Source organism: Durio zibethinus, chromosome 16 (genome assembly GCF_047325235.1).
Source record: "Durio zibethinus cultivar Kanyao isolate XHJ-2024 chromosome 16, ASM4732523v1, whole genome shotgun sequence".
NCBI lineage: Eukaryota > Viridiplantae > Streptophyta > Magnoliopsida > Malvales > Malvaceae > Durio > Durio zibethinus.
In genome coordinates, this window is record NC_143177.1 from 18,902,233 (window position 1) to 18,924,354 (window position 22,122).

The following is a 22,122-nucleotide window of genomic DNA, read 5'->3' on the forward strand; positions in this document are numbered from 1 at the left end:
GAGTCATATAAGTCCATAGTTCTAAATTCATTGGTAGATGGTAGTGGTTGACTCGCATGGCTATTATCACCAACTTGTTCAGATTGAGGTTAGAACATATTTTTGTATTCATCAAACAACTCAACTATTACTTTTTGCACTTTTGGTAATCATCACTGAAAGTTGATCACGAGAATACATTTTTATAAAGCAAAACTCCACAAATGCAAGTTTTTTTTTTAGGATAAAAAATATAAGCAATATAAAGTAACATATTCATTTTCTCTACATTCTCCTAATACTTGTCATACTTATCCTTCATTCTCTTAGCTATTGCACTAAACTCAACATCAACATTCAATTGCCATTCTTACAAAATACCATAAACACCACATATATCTTTAAAAAAATTGTTAGTGGTGACATATGTAAAATTCAAAACTCTAACTATGAGATTGTATAATTTTTACAAGAAAAGGAATAATTTTCTAACAGTGACCTAATCATTTTGATCAAGCACCTCATATCCCAACAAGAGTTCAATTTTATAATAAGGATCAACATCATCAAATGACTCAAAAGCTTTTTCAAATTTTTAAGCTTGTTCCAACATCAAGAAAGTAGAGTTGTATCTAGTACTAACATCCAAGCACATCGAGCTCTTATTTTGAATATGTTTATTGACAATACACTTTTTAAACTTGGCTAACTTAGAGGATGATTGTCTCACATATCTAACTACCTCTTTAACATGAGCAACTAAATTAGTCAATTTCGTTAACCCATCACTCATAATAATGTTAACAATATGAGTAATTCATCTCAAATTAAGATATTTACCTCATACAATACTAGTTCTTGCATTATTAAATTTTTTCCTTAAGTATGAGATTGCAACATCATTAGAACTAACATTATCAACTATGATAGTGAAAACTTTATCAATCCCCAAATCACGCAAACATTTCTCAATTGCCCTACCAATAGCCTTACCTTTATGAGTAAAAATGGGATAAAAGTTTAAAATCATTTTGTTAAGTTTTCAATCATTGTCTATAAAATGAGCAGTAAGACATATATAATTGACTCTTTGCAATGAGGTACTAGTAGTCAAAGATACTCTCGTAGTAAACAATTTTAAGAATTGCTTTAAGAAATTTTTCTCATTTACATAAATTTAATAGCAATCTCTAGCAATAGTCCATTATGATAGCATATGAAATTTACGACAAGCAATAGACATGCAATGCCTAAACCCTTTAGCTTTCACAAATCTAAAGGACAATTCATTTATAATAATCATCTCAGCCACACCTCTTATAATGGCATTTTAATTAAACTTCCAAGTACCTAAAGACGTATCTCTTTTTACGTTTAAAACTAATTTTGGTTGGGAAGGATCGTCACTAGCACGAGAAAATTTGGTACAAACACCCATATGATTCTTTAATGCAAAAGTTTCATTTTTTTTAGGATAAGCATAAAATTCTCTATCACAATAAGTGCATCTAGCTTTAAGATCACCATTATCACTAGTAAATTTGGTAAAATGATCTCATACCTCCGATCATGTGTTAGGTCATTTTCTTTTTAGTTTTGTGCTCACAACTTCACTTTTTGTTCCATGTGTGTCTTCTTCACCTTGAGGGATTTATTGAGTATTTGCTTATGTAGTATCTCTATCACTCATCTTTAACAAAAAGAATAATAAAATATAAGTAAGTTTTAAGAGTAAACACAACTTATACAACTAAAAAAATAATAAAATAAATATCCAATCAAATATGCACTACATGCTAAAAATAAATGTCTAATCAAATAATAAACTAAATGTCCAATCAAATAACAAAAAAAATCTTTGTAATTGGATAAAGTCAATATTACAAGAAAAATTTTGATGGCCTTTTATATGCATTGCTATGTATGCCTAAGAAATATATTAACAAAATGTAAATGGTCCAATCTCAAGACTTAAAAATCAAATATGTGTAATTGCACATCTACAAACTTCATGTACCATGTAAACTTTCTCTATTTCTATGCTTAGGTGAGATAACACAATTATCAACTACACTTGCTTTTGCAAGCAATAAATTAGCTTAAAAGGCAATCAAAAGGGTAAAAGTAACAAGTCCAAATTATCCACCTTTTACATGATAATTATTTATATCAATTTACAAGCATCTCTAGACATATTCAAAGTTTAAAACTAGAATCAACAGAATTTATTTAGACAAACAAGAAGAAAAGCTAAAACACACACCATATTCAAATATGACAACTTTCATGTTCATCTAGCAGTCTACATCTCTAAGATAACTGCCAAATAAAGTAGTGGATACTTTTGAAATGCCTAAGGAATTTTATTTGATTTGTGCATAGTAACCAATAGATCATAAGTTCTGCCACTAATGGAGCTAGATTTGAATAAAAAACCATTTTAATCCCTGTAATATAATAAAGAAAAAAAATTTTCTACAAAGCTTATTCTAAAGTAAACTTATTATTGTAGTCTCATTTATTTGCTTAAAAGGCCAAGTTCTCGAGGGTAGCTTTAAACTTACCTGACATGTCCATACAGGAAATTAATTAATCACCAATTTTAAATAGAAGCCCAAAAATCAACTAATGGCATTCTTTTTCCTGATAAGTATAAACACTTTCACTTAAAGTTAGCCAAATTATACAGAGTCTATATAACATGAAGATGGTACAATAAAAAAGATACATCCTAGTAAAGAGAATGTTTTCTTAAAAAAATAAGTTTTATACACAATTCATACATTTCAAATCAGTATATCTTTAAAAGGATATAATAAAAAAACTATCATAATAAATTCACCAGATATACAACTGCTAACTAATGACAAACATATAACACATGCCCTAAAATCTATATAAAAAATAGTGCATCAAGAATCACATACTTGTTCCAATATATGAGAAAAAAATTGTCAAACCAACAAAATTGATGGAGGTTGAAGACCTTAAAAAAGAAAGGATAGGTTATTTTAGAAGATATTGAGTTTTTTACTTAGGTGTTAAAACCACTCTCCATTTCTCTCCCATACACATGATGAAATAAACAGTAAACTAGTTGCATAAAGACAAACATGCATACTACCAAAACTAAGTGCATAAACTTCTAGTTATCTTCAGACTAACTAATGATTTCCTAGTATATTAAAATATAAAATCAAGATAACAGAAAGAACAAACCTTTTGTCATATTAAAAAATGAATGGTTTATCGTTCCATATTAGGTTGTGAAAGAAAAAAAATAGCAACTTTTAAAAGAAAAAGAAAAAATATAAGGGGAAATTAAAATATAAGAAAAAATAGCAACATACTCAAAATGAGCAAAATTTGACTTATGATGTGAAGATCGAGATCGAAAAGCATGGGTAAAAAAGGATTAAAGATCTTACCTTGAGTTCAGTTAAGTTGTAAAAGAGAGAAGATCGAGCAGATAAAGAGCTGTGATAGGTGAGAGGAGTCGATTAAAGGTTACAATAGTCATCGGTGGTCAGTGGTCGTTGATTGAAGCTTGTGCCTTCGAAATCAACCTGAAAATGGCTATAAGGATGAGTGCCTGAATGGGTGCCTGGGTAAGCCAGTAAGGGTTACGTACTTGCATTGGTCGTCGGTGATCAACTGGGAAATGGTTGCAAAGGTGAGTGACTGAGTGGGTGTAGGTGTTTAGGTGAATTGGCGATGATAAGGGTTGCGTACTTGCATTGGCAGTTGGCTTTGACCGTCAGTGAGAGAAAATAACAAAACTTAAGGTTTCACTCACTTTCAGTTTCAAAGTTTGACTTTTGCTTTTAGTTTTGTATAAATTATAAAATGTAAAAAATAAAAAAGAATATAAAAATTTAAATTAATAAAAATATAAAATATTTTAATAATATTTAATCGAGTTTTTCAGTCAATTCGGTTCATGAATCTTGGAACCAAAAATCAACCACCTAAATCGATTCAATCGATATCCAAACCGATTTAATATATTTAACCAAAAAAATCAAAATTGATTTAACATATAAATCGATTTTTTATTGATTTTTTTATGAAAACTGATTTCTGCACAACCCTAATGTTATCATTGAGGTTTTGTAAAAAAAATCCTAAATTTAGTGTTTATAAATTAATTTCTTAATTTTATTTATTCATTTAAAAAATTTAGTCTTTTAAAATTTATGTTTTTGAAAATAAATCATTTGTATTTCTAACTTCTTTGAAAAAACAAAAGCAATCATTTTTTGATCATGATGAAAAGTCTTAAGTATTGACATATTTCCTACACTACCCTATATTTAGGCGAAGTTCATAAATGTTCTTAACTTTAAAAGTTTTCAAAATGTCCTAAAAATCAAGACAATAATTTGCATAAATGATAACCGTTAAAAGCTCCTCTATATTTAAGCTAAATCTCAAGAGTTATTTTTACTTAAAATATTACATTATTTTTTTGTTAATTGAAACTTTTTCTTGTAGCACTTTATTTTATAAAACATGTGAATAACATGCATGAAGATATACTATATGAATGACAATTAAAATATGAATGACAAATGTAAATGCATGATAATTCAAGTATGCAAGTGACAAATATATTAAAATGGAATGCAAATGCATGAGGATTAATCAAAGGTTGGCTTTTAGGGTTTAGGTAGGGTTTAGGTTCAATTTGGCGTTGGTTCAATTTGGTTTAAGGTTTGCATGAGGGTTTACGATTTGCTTGGGTGTTTAAGGTTTAGGTTCATGTTTGAGGGATTAAAGTTTTGGTTTAGGGTTTGGTTAGGGTTTAGGTTCAATTTTTGTTTGGTTTAGGGTCTAGGTTAGGGTTGGAGGGTTTTGGGTTTTGGTTTGATTTGTGTTAGGTTTAAGGTCTAGGTTAGGGATAAAGAGTTAGGCGTTTTGATTTGGGGTTATAGGTTTGTGTTTAAGATTTAGGGTTTATGTTTAGGGTTTAAGGTTTGCATGGGAGTTTAGGATTTGTGTTTGGGGTTTATGGTTTGCATGGGTGATTAAGGTTTGTATTTTGAGTTTAAGGTTTGTGTTTGGGGTTTAGGATTTGCATGGGGCTTTATGGTTTGCATGGAGGTTTAGGATGTGTTTGGGGTTTATGGTTTACAAGGGTGTTTACGGTTTGTATTTTGGGTTTAAGGTTTTTGTTTGGAGTTTAGGGTTTGCATAGGGGTTTATGGTTTACATGGGGGTTTAGGGTGTGTTTGGGGTTTAGGTTTTTGTTTTAGGGTTTGAGATTTGTGTTTTGGGTTTATATGGGCATTTATGGTTTATGTTTGGGTTTAAGGTTTGCATAGACAATGCATGTGCAAGATAACCATGATATTAATGTAAAAATGAAACCTTTAATGCATGAAATAAAGCTACATAAGAAAACCTTAATTTAGGAAAATTCTCAAACATATGACAAACTAAACATGCATGCAAAAACCTAGCCAAAAAGAAATTAAATGCCAAGGGTTAAAAGGAACATAAAGGTTTGACCAAGCCATGGTTGGAGGCTAGGGTGAAACTTTGAAGGCTGTTTTTAAGCTCCATTGCATTGGCCACACAAATAGAGCAACTTCTATACCATTTTGTTTCAAGTCAAACATGTGCAAAACAAAGTAAAATTTACTAGAAAATTCACTAACTCAACTTTTTTATTTTTAGAAAATTTTATTAAACATATAGAAAACATAGAAATCTTATAGAAAACATAAAAATCTAACTAAAAACACAAGCAAACAAGCATGAAAATGTCAACTTCTAACCATACCAAGCAAGGGTGGAAGTTTCGGCTCAATAATAAGAAGTGCTTGGCCAAATGCTTCCTATGGCTTTTCCACAAACACTCAATCATTCATTTAGCTAAAACGTTATCAAACACATAGAAATCTAACTTAGGAAGGCATTTTATTATTAAAGGATTTTCATCAAATATGTAATAAGCTAGTAAAATAGAAAGCATTAGAAACATAAATCCTAACCGATCACAACATATAATCCATAAAAGTAGTAAACAACATGCAAATAACATTCAATACAACCACATCTCATCTATATACATCAATCAAAGCTAGCAAAATATAGAAATGAACCTAAGAGAGGTTCAGCCATGGTATGGGGAAGCTTGGTTGAACCTCCAAAAGGTTTTCAATGGTGGACATTTTGCTATTTCTTGATATTTCTTACTTCAAACGAATACTATTGATTTAGGCAATTGAATTTATTGGATCAAACCTAGATTTATGGGGAAAAACACCATGGAGAGAGCTATTCCTCTTTGAAAAATCACAAAAACCAAAGAAAACTAATATAGAAAAGCATAGAAACTAACATGAAAATGCATGAAAGATAGAGAAGGATTATACCTTCCAAAGTTTCTCAAATTTTTTTTTCTTTTTCTTTCTTTTTTCTTCCTTTACATGCCACCAATATTGTTGTCACCTCATCTATTTCCAGCCCTAAATGATGAATATATAAGTTATGCAAATGCAAGCTAACCTTTGATCAATTTTCCATCCAAAAGCTCCTATCATCACCCAAGTTTATTCACCAAGTAACCACATTTCACCCTTAGATCTATCCTCTTGAAAAATCAACAATCCATAATGAATTCAGCACAAAATGTAGCCTTTAGTGCTACTGTAAAATGAAAAAATACCTTTTTACCCCACTAAAAGTTTGACCTTTTTGTGTGATTTTCTTATAAGCCTATGATCTCTTATTTGTTTTTATGATTTTAATGTACTAAAAATCATAAAATAATACTCAATCATGATTTGAAGCTTTTTACAAAAAAAAATTTTTTGAAAATGTCAAATTATGAAAATGCCTCTAAAAGTTATTTTGATAGTTTCACACCTTTCAAAGTACGATTAAAGTTTTTAATATATTAAAATTCATAAAATAATATCATAATATGATTTAAGGCTTTTCGTGAAAAGCTAACTTTGAGAAAGTCAAATTATGAATATACCCGAAAAAGGTATTTTAATAATTTTACACCTTCTAATATACGATCAAAGTTTTTTAATCCATAAAAAATCATAAAATAATATTAAAATAAGATTTGGAGCTTTTTTGTGAAAAACTGACATTGAAGATATCAAATTATGAAAATATCATTTAAGAGTATTTTAGTAATTTCATATATTCTGAGGTTCGATCAAGATTTTTAGTACATTAAAATCACACAGAATTAATTCCAAGTCTTAATAATCTCATTTGGTTGTGACTTCCAAGGGTGAGCATGAGTCTGCTCATATTTGATCGATTTTGACTAGATTTAATTTTGTTTAACCAAATTTGATCGTGTGACGTTCAAGTTAATTTAGTCTCCAATTTAGTTTTGAAAAATCATCGATATTAAAGAAATATTTGATTCAAACTAGCCAGACTTTAAAACTCTCATAATTAACTAGAATTTGTTCAAACAAAATTAGATATTCACAGTTAGTTTAGTTATTTCTTTAAACTTCAATGAATGAAGGGTGCATTGCTCACGCTGCGGTTTGGAATCCAAATATATTTAAGCCCAGAAACAGCTTTCTACCCGCCTTCTAGATTTCAGTTTGAGTTTAAGGCATGAAAATATGTTGAAGCCCGTAGACTATTCACCCTTTACCAGAAATTTTACATCCAGGCTCCAGCTAGCAGTCCACTTTGCTGTTTGATTAGGCAAGAAAAATGTCATCATTTTGTAGCATTCCTTTGCCATAATCTTATCTTCTCCTGAATAAGATAAACAAACACTGGACCATATTCCATTAAGCTTGATAACTACTAACAAGGAAGTTGAGTCAATCTAAACATTGATCCTCGTTTGCTTGCGAAACTGAATGACTCCCATTGTTACGCTTCCTTGCCCATCACGTTTTTTTTGTAGCGTAGCCGCTCAACCTTGTGTCTAACTCATAAAAAAGGTCTATCCTTGACAGTAAATTGGCATTTTCGGAAAGAAATTCTGTAAAATTGGAAAGGCAATTAAGACATTACCTGGTTGTAAAGTAAATTTTGTAATTTATGTGATTGTGTTATATTTATTTTGTATTAAATATGTATAAAATATAAAAATTATTATATCATAATTTATATTATATATTAAATTTAAACATATATATTATTTTTTTAAATTTGTACATTATTTTTATTAAAATTTTAAATTATATAACATCAGTATCATCGTGATTAAAATTACAAATTGTGAACCCGGTGTTTCAAGGAGAAAGTGAGTGTAACAGAGTAGCTGTGTAAGAAAAAGAAACAATTTCGGGCTATATGTCACTCAAATTCAAAGACTCTCCCTTTCAGGGAAAACTAAACCACCCAAGTAAGAGAGAGAAGGGAAAACAAGCAACAAAAAAGCCACGTGTCAAAAGCTCACGAGCTCCTCTCCAAATTCACAAAAATCCCCCATTTCCTTTAAACACTGGATAAGCGTCTATCCCTCTCCCTTCGGTTCCAATTCAAAAACCAACGCAAAGCCTCGGATTCAAACTATGATTTAACCTTAGAACTCCGGAATTTTGAAAACCCAAAGTTTCCCAAAATTCTCCCTCTCTTCTTGTATACTTATGTATAGGCAATAACACATACAGTCAAAGGTAGTCTTAATAGAAAAATCCCAATGGCGGCGGCAGGTATTTCACTGTCCTTCTCGGCAATTGGTCAAACTTCCAACGGCGGAAAAGTCAATGTCTCTTCGGCTCGTTACCTGGCTTCCAATTTCGAAGGATTCCGTTTCCGGATAAGCCTTTTATGTCATTCCGTCAGAGTTGGAGTTTCCTCGACTGCCTCTCCATCCATTATTCACTGCATGTCTACTGCTAACGGTTAGTTAATTTTTCCTTTGCAATGCAGGAACATGGCTTCTCGGAATTAAATTATAGAGGATTATTCGATTTAACCTTCTTTTGTTGACAGGTTATTTTGTTTGTCTGTTTTGAGTTTTTGATTTTCAGATGTGCCAACCGTATCTGAAACTAAGTCCAATTTTTTAAAAGCATATAAACGACCCATCCCAAGTGTGTACAACACAGTTTTGCAGGAGCTGATTGTGCAGCAACATTTGATGAGGTACAAGAGGACTCATCGTTATGACGCCGTCTTCGCCCTTGGTTTTGTTACTGTATATGATCAATTGATGGAAGGATATCCGAGTGATGAGGATCGAGATGCCATCTTCCAAGCTTATATCAATGCATTAAAAGAGGACCCCCAACAGTACAGGTTTGTTTATCGGGTTTCCATGTCTTCATTTACCAAGCAATGATTCAAATACCGATTGGCATGCCTTGGAATTCAAGATATGGATTATGGAATTTTCTATTAGAAATGCAAAAAGCTAGGCCAATGAAATCGCATGGAATATACCATGCTCAACTTTTCTGCTTAGGAAGTAGAATGTGTAAAGGAAATGTTGGTATTTCATGTGTTCCAACATCTTAACTATGGTATTGTTCATGAAACTGGGATGCTGTTCCTTACAATGCGTCCATTTTATTGAATTAAATCTTGAGGTAAATGAGAAGATGGTTTCCTTATAATGTTAATTTTTTATGTGTGGTGCCCTACAGAAACGATGCACAGAAGTTGGAAGAGTGGGCTCGTGCTCAAACTTCCAGTTCACTTGTTGAGTTTCCATCAAGAGATGGAGAAATTGAGGCGATGCTGAAAGACACTGCAGAAAGAGCTGGGGGTAAGGGGAATTTTAGCTATAGCCGTTTCTTTGCTGTCGGGTTGTTTCGCCTTCTTGAGCTGGCCAATGCAACTGAACCTACAGTTTTAGAAAAGGTGGAATCCTCCTTTGCTTTTATCTATTGGTTTATTGTTGGACTATGTTCTAAATTACTTATACCTAAGCACAAGTAGAATTTAACAGTGGCAGGCGTAAGACACTGTTGTAGGATTGTTAGGCAGGATAAGTGAACTCTCATTAAATCAATAAAGCCTTCACCAGAATCTCCATTGATTGTACTTGTACCTGCAAGAAGCGGAGGATAGAAAAAGGAAAATGACAAGAGAACTGGATTTATCACAATTCACAAAAGAAACTTGCAATGATAAAATATAAGGAACAACTGCACTTAGGATTTTAATTTGTTTCATCTGTACAATAGCTTTGTGCAGCTTTAAATATCAATAAACGAAGTGTGGATCGGGATCTTGATGTGTATAGGAATATGCTGTCCAAGCTGGTTCAAGCGAAAGAGTTGCTTAAGGAGTATGTTGATAGGTAAATTCTCTCATCCTTGTTAACATTTTGTAGTTAAAAGTATTATACACTATTTCTTTTGCTTGCTCTGTATTCTGTGCTGCATAAGTTCAACAGATATAATCAGTCAGTGCTAAAGCATTTACAGTGTAAATTCCTGCTATTGAACCTCTTGAAACAACTGATTTTTTAGATATGAACCTCTTGCAGTAACAAGCAATTTTTTAGATATGAACCTCCTGCAAGAAAGAGCTATTTTTAGGTGTGAACCTCCTGCAAGGATACTAATTTGCAGACAAATTGCAAATTGGGAGAAAATAAGTGAACACTAAATTTCAAAGATACCATGCTAGTGAAAGTCAAGCTTGCTACAATTTCCTCGATTACCTGAAAATCACTCTCGAAAATTGAATAGAGTAGCCAGATTAGTGCCTTCAATTTTAGATTTGTTCAGCACTTTGGCTGTGTTCCAAATTTTGGATGTACTTGAAATGATCCTCACCTTACAGATGTGATTAATCCCTAATCAATTTTAAGCAATTAATGCAAGTTTTTCTTTGTTGCTGAATTCTTTTATATGATGCTGTTATCTAAAATGTTTTTGACCTCCAGAGAGAAGAAGAAAAGAGAAGAAAGATCAGAATCACAAAGGGCCAATGAAGCCATCAAAAAATGTTTGGGGGAATACTGATACGTGGGCCCGCCAGTAATTTGATCTATCTACTCCACTCCCAATTTGCTTATCAATCCCCTTTTTGTTTGCTTCCTTCAGGGTTTAGGCACAATTTGTCATCAGATTGGGGGTTGAGAAGCATACTATATATGTATTTTCAAGTACAGTCTTACTCTTCCAAATGTCTTTTGTTCACAAGTTGCAACTGTAGCAGTGTTAGTCTTGCAGTTTCTTGAATGTAACTTGGTAGTTCAATTTGAACTCGTGGCGATTTGTCCCATCTCTTGACTTCTTTCAGTACAATCCGTACATGAGATTGTGTAAATGTTAAGGAGGTTCACTCTGGTTTGTCTATTTATCTAGGAATCCTCATTGTTCCAGTGCAAGCCTTTCAAATAGTGTATCATGTTAACTCAAATATTATTATCAGTGTCATATACATTGTAATGCATGTCATTCGTTAAATTTTTGGTGCATTGACACTTTGATACTGACATCAAATAAAGATAAACATTTTCACTGCTCATGGGTTAGAGCCACCGCAAAATTAACCAGCCAATACCGTTAGCAATAATCTTGTAAGACGAGAATTTCCTCCAGATAATGGCATCATTAAGATGGCATCATCTGGTTTAAGATAACAATTTATATATGAACGGCAGCCTTTGTTGAACCCAAATTATTACTGAAACCCCGACAATCACACTCACACAGGATGAGTGAAATATTAAATGTTTAACTAAGTTGAGAAATATCAACCTCATCAGGGATTCTGAAGGTGGCTGCTGCACCAAATTTCCTAAACTCATCTGCCTCATTTCTGGAGTCCTCTTCATCACTGTCATCATCTTCCTCACCATTGTGATGACTAGTTGATGAAGGATCATCACGGACACTTTTAGACCGGCAATTTTGGGTAGCAAGCATGTTGACTTGTCCAAGGTGAGAAATTTCAACCACAACAGTATCATCATCAATTGGCAGTGGTTGCTTCCATGGTTCCCCGTCAATCCTCATAAATGTATGGTCAGCAGCACCTTTATGAAACTCAAAGCGGATTCGGTGTGCCTAGTTGCCATCAGATAACAAATAATAACAAATACTGAAATACTGAACCAAACACACAAAGAGATTTATACCATGTAACATTTTGATCAATTTAACTAATTTCTTGTCCTTGTAGGAATGAAGGAAAATATAGGGGAGAAGTAAAATCATTGATTCGATAAATTCTTTTTCATAAAATTTTTCCTTAGTTTTGGGGAGAGAGGGATTTAAAGTAGGGCTGTCATCTCTAAATGGAGGGTTTGACTGCTGGATTATGCCTTCTTTGATTATTACCTGTGCCAGACGAGTTCCGTGTCCATTTGGAGCCAGCAACACGAGCCCATGCCAAGCATCTCTAAAACCAACAATTTCGAGAAGGCCATCATCTACAAAAGGTGGAGTCAGGTCTCTCTGTAAAGTTGATTCAGAGAAATATTTCATCAGATTTTTTTGAGCAAGTTCATGCTTCTTAACCATAAAGAACCAAATTCAAATACAAAACAAATCATCAAATGAAATATATAGAAACTGACATCACGCAGTTTTCTGCTGTTTGGCGTTCCCCAAGGATTCAGGCCGCCAGAAAAGCTGGGCAAGTTGAGACATATGATTGACCTTATGCTGTTTAAATTGGGGAGGGGGTCCGGGGACAAAACAGAAATACATAAGAGGCACCCTTCGTTAACAACAGTGAAAGCAATATTACGAAATTAAGTAGAAAAATATGAAATAAGCAGCAGTTGTTTTACTTCACAAAAACTCTTTAAACAACATTTTCATTGTTAAAAAGCATGAATCATCTAATTAACAAGAATAAGGACATGAAACTTAGGAAGATTGAAGAAAGAGACAACACTATGTTGCACAAACAACAAAGAGAGCCACATTGATGTGTCTATAATGTTGTTGAAGCTATCCCAGAAATTTTGGGGTTAAAATTAGAAATTTTACAATATAGCATGGCCAATTTTTGCAAACAACTGTCTCTTAACCAAAGAAAAGCTGCAATGAATAGTAAGCTACCTCTTTTCTCTTTTCACCAGAGAACTGTCAGGCCTTTTCTCTTATTTAGGTTCATTAATCTATTTTATACTTGTTCAGTTGTTCTATTTGTCAATAATTTCTAACACAATAACATTAATAATCAAATGCTAATATATAATAATATAAAATGAATTACCATTTAGCAGATAAGAAATTCCAAGAACTGAAGAGATGAGCTACATATCTTGTCACATGCTTGTCGTGAGTTGTGATCAACATTTATACTCATCATTTGAACCATATTGCTATATTTTTCTTCTACATTGTGTGGTAATGGAAATGCTTGGCTTGAACAAATCTATCTCTTTTACATATGAAAAATAAAAATGGTCTAAAGCCAGTAACCTCCATAAGACAAAATCCGAATTACCTGTTAGGTATTTGGAGGTCTTGCCATTGACCATGTTTCTTCATGATTTTCACTTTTGCAAGCTGGGCAACATTCCTGTAGTTTCAGATCATATACAATTTTCAATTTACTAAGAAAAGAAGCCGAAATTATTTGGTGAGAGATGTTCTACTTTATACAGCCTACTGTAAGTACCTGGGAGAACAAAAGAGATTTCTCTACACATTGTGCCACAATTTATCTCAAAATAAAAGGCTAAAATTCCATCTTCACACTACAAGTGGTAGTATAACATGAAACATTTCAATACTTATCATATTACACCTTCACGTTTCCTGTTTTTTCTTTTCAATTTATATTTTATTTTCCATTATCAACAATTAATTAGAGAAAACAAGCCATGCTTCAACGAAAGGAAAATGCATGAAACTTGAACGTAAGCCTATGATTTGAAAAAAAAAGTTACTATTATGGATAAAAGATAAAAAGCAACCACGCTTACTTCGAAGAAGGATGAAAAACAGATGCGGCAAACCACCCTTGTGTACAACCAAGCTTTGCATAAGTGCTCTGTTGGAAAGAAAGTTGGGGAACATGAAAAAATGAATAACCAGCATATCTTCCTAAGGGAGAATATACCTCAAAGACAAGCAAGATCCAGATAACATACATATCTATGCATAGAAACACACACCTACAAACATGTACATATTCCATAAATAAAAGTATGCCACTATACAACACGTTATGTCATTATACAGCACATAAATGTGTATTCAATCACCAAGAAAGATAATTACAAATCATTGTGGAGGAGTTCATAAAAGCCACTTTTATGAAGAAGATTGAAACTGTTGAGTATCAAATGCAAAAAAAAAAAAAAAAAAGTTAAGTGCTGTTGATGTGTTATAATAGACACTCAAGTAGTTCAAATCCAGGTAAACCAACTCTACAAATGGAAACTCAAGAGCTCCATTTTGGCAGCCTGCCAGAGTAATTTCAAATTTAATGCATTAATCAGCTTCAAATATCTTTCTTAAACACTTCACATGGAAGTGTTGAACAAAGTGTCTCACATTTGAATTTAGTTCCCACTCTAATAAGTAAGAAAGTTAGATTACACATTGACTCAATAAGTAGGACCTCACCCATAAGTTTACCGTCCCAGTTTGGACAGCAGATAAATGCCACACCTACAATGTGCATTAGTTTCTTAACAAAACAATGCAACTAAAGATGTAATTAATTATTAATTCAGCAGCATCTTCTACCATTTGGATTTGCTCACACCCTTCTCCAATGAAATTATCCATATGCAATATACAAGACCACCAATCTAGCTGGTGTCATGCATGGTTTCTAATCCCTTTAATTTCTTAGTAAATGTTAAGTAAGTTGAAAAACTTACTAACCAGTTTCTCAGGTATGGATGGTAACATAATTAATTCTCGAAAAAGATTGTTCTTGAAAATGATTTTCCTTAAAGCTGAAAGAGAATAAGTCTACAATGAAAGTATATGCTAGCAGTCAATCATGTAACATCCTTGAAAAAGGAAAACAGTGATGGTTTGACTGCATGTGCCCATCTCATAAAAAAAAAAAAGGCAGATGACACCATGCAGAACTATACCTGATTAACCAACTGGTTCTTAAATTTTTCTGGATGCAACTTTCGCTCAGTGTGAAAAGCATAAGATACTTGAGCATCCATTCCTATAGACAACATTACAACAATAGTAATGAGGGTAACCGGTCGTCATCTTGTCATGTTAGAAACAAATCTAAATAAACCAGACACTAACTAGAGGGTGAGAGTAAACAAATCTGTCATTTACATTGGATTGTAAGACAGCAATGTAAGTGTCAACTAGCTTAGCAGGTAAAGTCTTTTGGTGGTTGCACCAGGACTAGTGATCAAATCCTGCCTTTCAATTACAGGAAGAGGAGGGTAACTTCCTCTTGTTTAGCCTAACAAGTGGACCCAAAAAGGAGAAATGGAGGAGATAGTAAGACAGTAAAGACAAACTTTGCAAAAGAAACAAAAGGACTCAAAAACTAGTTTCTTGGAATTTCAAAACGATAGTTCAACCAGATGTAAAATGGAACTGGACGCATAAAGAAACCTAACATTTGATAAAGTTTTTGTTCAATCATATATTCTTTACTAGAATTGTTCAATTTCTATTAGGCAACGGAAAGTAAAAGGAATAAAAAACTGTATTAATTTATTATGTCAGAAATTATAATCAATTTGCACTTTAAAGCATCATTACAAAAACAGATGCATTTTAAAGGCATCCACAGTTATAAGACACTCTGTAAGAAGATAAAGATAGCTTTATGTTATCAACATAACAGTTTGAATACTTGTCCGGAGAAAGTACTCTTACCCATGCTGAAGTAATTCCAGAATCCCCCACGAAATGTATGGTAACCCTCCTGAGGAGCAAAACCTTTTCAAATAAGAATGGAAAATAATACCAACTATGGTATAATGATTCTATACACCTATTGGATTTCTTTCATAAATCTCAAGAATCAGGTAGAGAATGTAAACTGGAAGTTAGACCAAAAGTTTCAGGAAGGATTATGTGCTACTGAAAATATTCATATGGTATGAAGAGCAAAGAAAATTAAGAACCATTCAAAGTCATAAAAGGGTATTGGAAGTTTTTACTTGCAAGTTACAAGAGATAGCCTTAAGCTTTTAAATAGCATACAGTTTCTTGATTGCAAAAAACAGAGAGTAAGACAGAGAAATGTTTCTAAGAAGTCATAGAAGGCAATGGTAGAATGTTTTACCATGTTCAATTCATCTGTTGAAGAGACACGACCAAATGCATGTAAAGAATGTGGTAGCTCAAGAGGTGCAATAGGATCACAGGAACCTTCCTTTGGAGCTCTCATCCTCATGAGAATATGCCAACTGAACCACAAAAATGCATATATCAGTAACTATATTAAAGTTCTTTATATTAGTCAACCCTGTAGTTTAATTGAAAAAAGAAATTTAGATGTATGTTGGTATGAGAATATTTTTCCAAAATGAAACATTATATCCATAAAGAGACTAAAAAACACAAGTGAAAAGAAAAAAGAATAATGCAGTAATGTAGTTATAAATTGGACTTTGAGAGTTAAGCAGCATGGTATGCAAAAATGCTTCGTTTTTTGGCACATATGGATAGAGAATTAAACCGAATTTATTGATCATTATATATAATTCAATTAAGATATTGTATGAAAGTATGATCTCTTCTATTCTCTTGTAAGAATTGAAGGCTTTTTGATTGGGTGAGTTTAAAGAAGTATTGTTTAGTCTGCCTTATTTTGTTATGCTAAATCTTAATATATTTAATTTGATCTGTATCTGTTTTAATTCTGTCCTCCTTAAAATTGAATACTAGTGAAAATGATGGAAAGAATCAACCAAGAAAATAAAAAGAAAAAAAAGTTCTCTCAATGATGTAGCTATACAGCACTGAACTCTTTTTTTATATACTACATCTTTCCCAGAAGATTTATATGTCAAAAATGTTACACATTTAATTTTGCCCGAACTTCCATTTATAAAGTTACACAGAAAGGATTGAGAATTAATAGATCATAATTGTTCCCTACTGCATGCTTGATAGCTATTAATACATGATCAAAGGATTGACAAGTGTTTTACATGTGTCTAAATAATGTACACAACAATTTACACGATAACCAGGTAGCGGAGACGGGAGCATATCGCATCACTAAAGGTTCATCACTTAAAGGAGGCAAAGTCCCATTTAACTGAAATTGGATATGCAAACCACACTTTGGCTACCATCAGCACTATGCCAGATCAGGGAGTTCCAGATTTTACAACCACAATTCGTATCAAGCATGTGTCTTTGTGTGTGTCTGTGTGAGTGAGAGAGAGAGAGAGAGAGAGAGCGAGTCATTTCGACTACATTACTTGTCAATTTTCATTTCCTTCGCTTTCATTACTTGTTCCAAGAATGATAACACAGAATTACGATCAGTCCCAGGATTCTTCTTTCCCTGTAATTTAGAAAACTGCAAGTTAGACCAGCACTGAATACTCATAAATTTAAGGAGATTATTCATGATATAAAGACTTCCAGCAGATTCCTATTGCCTAGTGCCAATCAAGAATTAGAAGAACTTTCAGCAAACATTACAAATTTTACTGAAAGCAAGGGCTCTGAATATTTTGTTTGACTGAGAGTGTGAACTTACCTCTGCTCCACATTAAAAAAGACAACAAGAAACAAAACCGGAGTATAGAAAATTCAAATACTACCAAGCCAATTAAAAGCATGTTGTGCCCAAAAAATGACAGCATGACCACTTATTAATTGTCCTAGATTGCTCTATGTAAGAAAACATATCATTACAGTTTTAACTCTCATTCTATACTTGATTACAACTAATACGAGCAAGCAGATACTCACCCAGCCAAATGAAAACGGCAGATTGTTTCCAGTTCCCAAAGGAACTGTCGCAACTGGAGGTGGATGTGGCAATTTAAGATCACAAACAACCCCCAGAAGCCAGCCAGCTGTCCCATCACCACCAGCAACCTAAAGAACAAGCTACTCGTGAGAAGCAAAATAAACAAATTAATAATAATAATAATAATAATAATAACTGCACTGCTGCTCCTTGTTATCTGAGGCTCAACTTACAATTATTCTTAATCTCTCATGAATCTTAGAGGCAAATTCATCTTTTTCTTGTTTCAACTTTTCTAGTCTCATGTAAACTCTGTGAAGCACCTTATCAGGGGCCTCTTCCCCCACATCAAATACCTGAAATTAGTTACACCGAGATAAACCCCAAAGCAAATATCCGAATATTAATCGTGAAAGACTAAACATACCTGATGTTCATTGAGGATGCTTTTATATGTTTTAAGAAGATCCCCACCCAACTGACCGCCACTTTTGGAGTTGATAAACACTAGTACTGGAAATTTAGGCGCATCAGGAACATCAGAGATCTTTGTTTCATCATTAAATATATATGTAGGGATGCAGAATTCCTTCAACAAGTCCGAGTTAGATTCTGCCATTGTCGGGCCCAACTGCTTACCAAATTATCAATGATTGTCAAAATCAAGGTACAACAGAATTAAAAACAAAATATTTAAAATATAAATAACATAGAATTTAAATTTTCCACCATGGTGAACCATGAAGAGATTAAAATCATAGAATTATGTGATCTCTTATATAAAGCCCCTGCATTACGGATTTCCAGAAGCTCATTCGCTGAACAACAATAACGATGAGATTGATTATACCAGTAAATAACAGGGTGAGCGACTTATCAGTACTTAAATGATTAGAAGGGAAAAGGTTCCAATCAGAAAGAAAGTTTCTAGCCAAGTCAACTCTCTCTAAATCACAATTCCAAAAAATAAAAGAAAATAAGTTTATGTTATAACATTCGAATTCAGGAATTTTAACAAACACGAAAAATGCACAAAAAGGCATCCATTGCAAGCAAAAAGAAAAAGAGAAGAAAATTTTACTCAACCGTATTTAGAAACTGTTGAGCAGAAAGCTTCGCTAAGAGAAGCTTTCTCGGTGGGTGTTGGAGAATGTGAATAAGAACACCAACCAAATAGTAGAAATTAAAAGGAGATTCGATTGCTTGCGATTACGGGATGAAATTTGATTGAAAAAGAGAGATTTATGAGGTACCTGGTAAATGAATCTGAAGAGATCTGGTTTCGAACTATCTTTCTCTGTTTTTGTTGAATTAATAAAGCTTTTTTACAGTTCGTTAACTCGGGTTCTGAAATTTGTATGAAACGTTTAAAGAGGAGATGTAGAAGGACAGAGTTGACTTGTTCTGTATAGGTATTTATTATTACTATTTTTTTTATTTTATAAAAGAGATCATATGGTTGCCCTTTGAGAACTTTATTTCCGAAATTATTTGATAAAAAATAAAGAGCACAAGACCAACGTCAATAAATGTTTACGTTATGGAAACCAATCGTTTGGGATTTTTTTTTTAAGGCTTTTTCCATTGTTATATTTTCCTGTTAATGGAGCCGAGCAGCTGCACCCTTTATGATTCGTTGAACTAAAAGGCCGATAATACGCTCTGACGTCAGATTCCACTTGGCAAATTCTTTGGGTCTACCACTGTTACGAGAATCCTCCCGCCGCGATCACTATTGCCGTTGCTTCTCGGTCTATTACCCAATCACCTGATTACCCAAACGCCTGAGATTATGTTCGACTAGGGATGGCAAATCTATCCGTACGATAGATTTCGATCTAATTTAATTATTTAGGGTTAAGGGTGAGTATAAATAGGTTCTAATCGATTTAACCGACTAAAATTATGAAATATGATTATTTTAATTCGATTTAATCAATTTTCGATTGTAATCGATTTTAAGATCGATTAAATTAGTTAAATTAATCGATTATCGATTTTTAAAATTGATAATCGAATTAATCGAATTAATCAATCTTATAATAACTAAGGGTAAATATGTAAATTCTCTTAAAAAACTCTAAATTTAACTTACTTTTTTTAATTCATCCACCCACGTCATTTCTCCTTTCTGCTCTTTGCTCCCCTCTATTGCATCTTACCGTGCCTCTGCCTTTTGCAGTTTGCCTCCATCTTACTCTCTTGCATCTTTGCCTCCATCTTACTCTCTTGCTTGGCTACTTGCCTCTTAATCTCTTGCTCCCTCTAATTTGCTACACAAGATCAGACATTGTAAAGATTAATCTGCCCAAGACGCTATCGTAAGTTCTTAAATCTTAATAACTTTTATTTTTTCTTTTAACGTGATGTTTAGAGCTGTATTCTTCATATATGTTTTAAGCTAAAGCATAATCCAAACGGCCAAACCTCAGCCCCAGGGTGTGCCCACTGTAATGTTTTTTTTTTGGTATTTTTTAGTACCTTTTGTTGTTTAAAGTGAGTCGATAGATGGATCCTATCTTTAGCCCGGAATGAATAGGTCTAGGACTTTCAGTGGCTTGTTTACTCCTCCAGTTGATTGACTAGGTTCTGGAACAAAAAGATCAAAACCTTCCACGCCCTACGCTGGATTTACAATATCTGTAGCGAGCTGTGAAAATACTCTTTTTGGTCGAGGAAAGCGTTTTAACTTATAAAAATGAAGGGAACATCATTTTCAATAACAGTTTCTATCAGTTTCAGCTTGCTTCGCTCCCGCTGGTATTATTTTTGTGCCTTAGCTCGTAGTTTTGTTAGCTGTAGTGCTGTCATAGACTGGAACAAAACTGTCGCATCTCTTACATCTTTGTTCGGTACACGGGTCTAGCGAACCCTGAAATTGCTAGGGTTTCGATATCTATATAGAAGGCCATAAACTTAACTTCCTTTTTTTACAGACCATAAGGGTCGGACACCCATATTCCAGGACCACACAATCCTGTTACATGAAATGCGCCAAAGCCAAAGCAAGCCACTCTTAAGAGAAATAAATGAATTCCATAAATTTTGGGCAAATCCAAAGAGGGTGGTTAATTCTTTCTTTCCCCCAACTTCACCCATTTAAAAAAAGGGAAGATCGAAAGTTTAAGGGGAAGGCTAAGATTGGGGACCCTCTTTAAGGCATAGGAGGACGAAGAGATTCACGAACAAAAGAAGGCAATGGATCCAAGAATCGATTGTAAATGTAGATGTTATCATCTTCACTCTTCGGGTTAATGACTTCTACTTTACGAATCCCCTTGTGAAAGGATGAATGAACTCCTCCCTCTCCCGGACCAATAGAAATGATTTTACCAGCCAAATTTTCTTCGTCAAATAAGCTGATGACTTGTTGGTATTCCAAGCTCTTTCTTTGCTTAATACAAAAGCATATCCTTCGAGTGATCTTCCTCAAGCTAAGCTAGGTAACTGTAATGCTTTTTGCTCGTATCTTGATTCATTTCTTAAGAGTAAAGCTTTTACATTGAAGTTGAAGAAGAAGTGTTTTGTTCAATGTTAAAAAAATATTGGTATGGCAATATGGTAATGATGTGGACTAAGATGATTCGAGGATGGTCCCACAACTCACGAGTGAAAGACAGAAATCAACGAATGGAAGAGAGCCAAAGTATGCCTTCTTATCGCAAGTAAGCAGACAATTTCTCCCTGACATCATAGAAGACGATTGCTTTTTGATAACAGACTTTCTTTTTTCCAAAGGAATGAAAGTACTTACTTGATGGAGTAAGGGAGTTAGAATGCTAGACACTTACATTGTTTGTTGATAAAATAAGCAACTAATATATAGTTTGATTAACAAACTATTTCATTATTTGAATATCCAATGTGTTCAATAATTGTGTGACTATTACTTTATTATATTTTCATTATTTGAATATAATTTTATTTTTATTTATTATTTTAATATAATTTAATTATTTATTTTTTATTGTTTGGATATAATTTGATCACTTGCTTTTTTTTTTTTGAAAATGTTAAATGAAGTGAATAATATGATTTTGGATTCTACACCTAATCAAACACAATTGGCCTCTCAACTTCCTGCATATGATGAGGTAACAAAAAGTGAAACTGTAAATTTCAAAGTGATGAGACGAGCATCTAAGCCATGGTCAGAGGTATGAGACCACTTTACTAAATTTGTTAATGAGGAAGGTAATCGTAAAGCTAGGTGTAATTATTGTGACAGAGAATTTTTTGCTGATCCTAAAAAGAATGGAACCACTGCTTTAAAGAATCACATGAATTCTTGTAAAAAGCTTCCTCGTGTTAGTGGGGATGATGGTACTCAAACAGAATTGGTGTTGCCGTCAGGAG

General features: G+C 33.2%; 2 protein-coding genes across 7 annotated transcripts; one reads left to right on the plus strand and one right to left on the minus strand.

Annotated features, from left to right (window-relative positions):
* The first annotated feature begins 8,447 nt into the window (after nucleotides 1-8,447).
* LOC111293840 (protein THYLAKOID FORMATION 1, chloroplastic-like) lies at nucleotides 8,448-11,342 on the plus strand. Of its 2 annotated transcripts, none has more exons than XM_022886835.2 (5): nucleotides 8,448-8,822; nucleotides 8,952-9,219; nucleotides 9,567-9,783; nucleotides 10,110-10,225; nucleotides 10,817-11,342. In XM_022886835.2, the coding sequence occupies exons 1-5, from the start codon at nucleotides 8,618-8,620 to the stop codon at nucleotides 10,893-10,895; spliced, it is 885 nt and encodes a 294-aa protein (XP_022742570.2). In that variant the 5' UTR covers nucleotides 8,448-8,617; the 3' UTR covers nucleotides 10,896-11,342. The 2 variants fall into 2 exon arrangements, with proteins under 2 accessions (XP_022742570.2, XP_022742588.2); XM_022886853.2 differs by having other exon boundaries at nucleotides 10,169-10,225.
* A 26-nt stretch (nucleotides 11,343-11,368) lies between these two features.
* On the minus strand, nucleotides 11,369-19,381 carry LOC111293819 (diacylglycerol kinase 5-like). 5 transcript variants are annotated; one of them, XM_022886791.2, is made up of 13 exons: nucleotides 19,020-19,381; nucleotides 18,194-18,397; nucleotides 18,000-18,122; nucleotides 17,766-17,894; nucleotides 17,267-17,352; nucleotides 16,120-16,243; nucleotides 15,708-15,756; nucleotides 14,948-15,030; nucleotides 13,820-13,887; nucleotides 13,339-13,413; nucleotides 12,458-12,545; nucleotides 12,219-12,335; nucleotides 11,369-11,945 (listed from the first exon to the last, which is right to left on the minus strand). In XM_022886791.2, the coding sequence occupies exons 2-13, from the start codon at nucleotides 18,383-18,385 to the stop codon at nucleotides 11,613-11,615; spliced, it is 1,467 nt and encodes a 488-aa protein (XP_022742526.1). In that variant the 5' UTR covers nucleotides 18,386-18,397; nucleotides 19,020-19,381; the 3' UTR covers nucleotides 11,369-11,612. The 5 variants fall into 5 exon arrangements, with proteins under 5 accessions (XP_022742526.1, XP_089601418.1, XP_022742543.1 ...); XM_089745292.1 differs by having other exon boundaries at nucleotides 18,000-18,101; nucleotides 19,020-19,176; XM_022886808.2 differs by having other exon boundaries at nucleotides 18,194-18,400; nucleotides 19,020-19,176.
* Nucleotides 19,382-22,122: the final 2,741 nt, after the last annotated feature.

Excerpts from the sequence above, each read along its gene's own strand:
- LOC111293840 (XM_022886835.2), top strand. The coding sequence starts at position 8,618 with ATGGCGGCGGCAGGTATTTCACTGTCCTTCTCGGCAATTGGTCAAACT. Across the intron at positions 9,784-10,109 it reads AACCTACAGTTTTAGAAAAG|CTTTGTGCAGCTTTAAATAT; the intron begins GTGGAATCCTCC and ends TCTGTACAATAG. Across the intron at positions 10,226-10,816 it reads CTTAAGGAGTATGTTGATAG|AGAGAAGAAGAAAAGAGAAG; the intron begins GTAAATTCTCTC and ends TTTGACCTCCAG.
- LOC111293819 (XM_022886791.2), bottom strand. The coding sequence starts at position 18,385 with ATGGCAGAATCTAACTCGGACTTGTTGAAGGAATTCTGCATCCCTACA. Across the intron at positions 13,414-13,819 it reads GTTTTTCATCCTTCTTCGAA|GAATGTTGCCCAGCTTGCAA; the intron begins GTAAGCGTGGTT and ends CTGAAACTACAG. Across the intron at positions 12,546-13,338 it reads GACCTCCAAATACCTAACAG|CATAAGGTCAATCATATGTC; the intron begins GTAATTCGGATT and ends CAATTTAAACAG.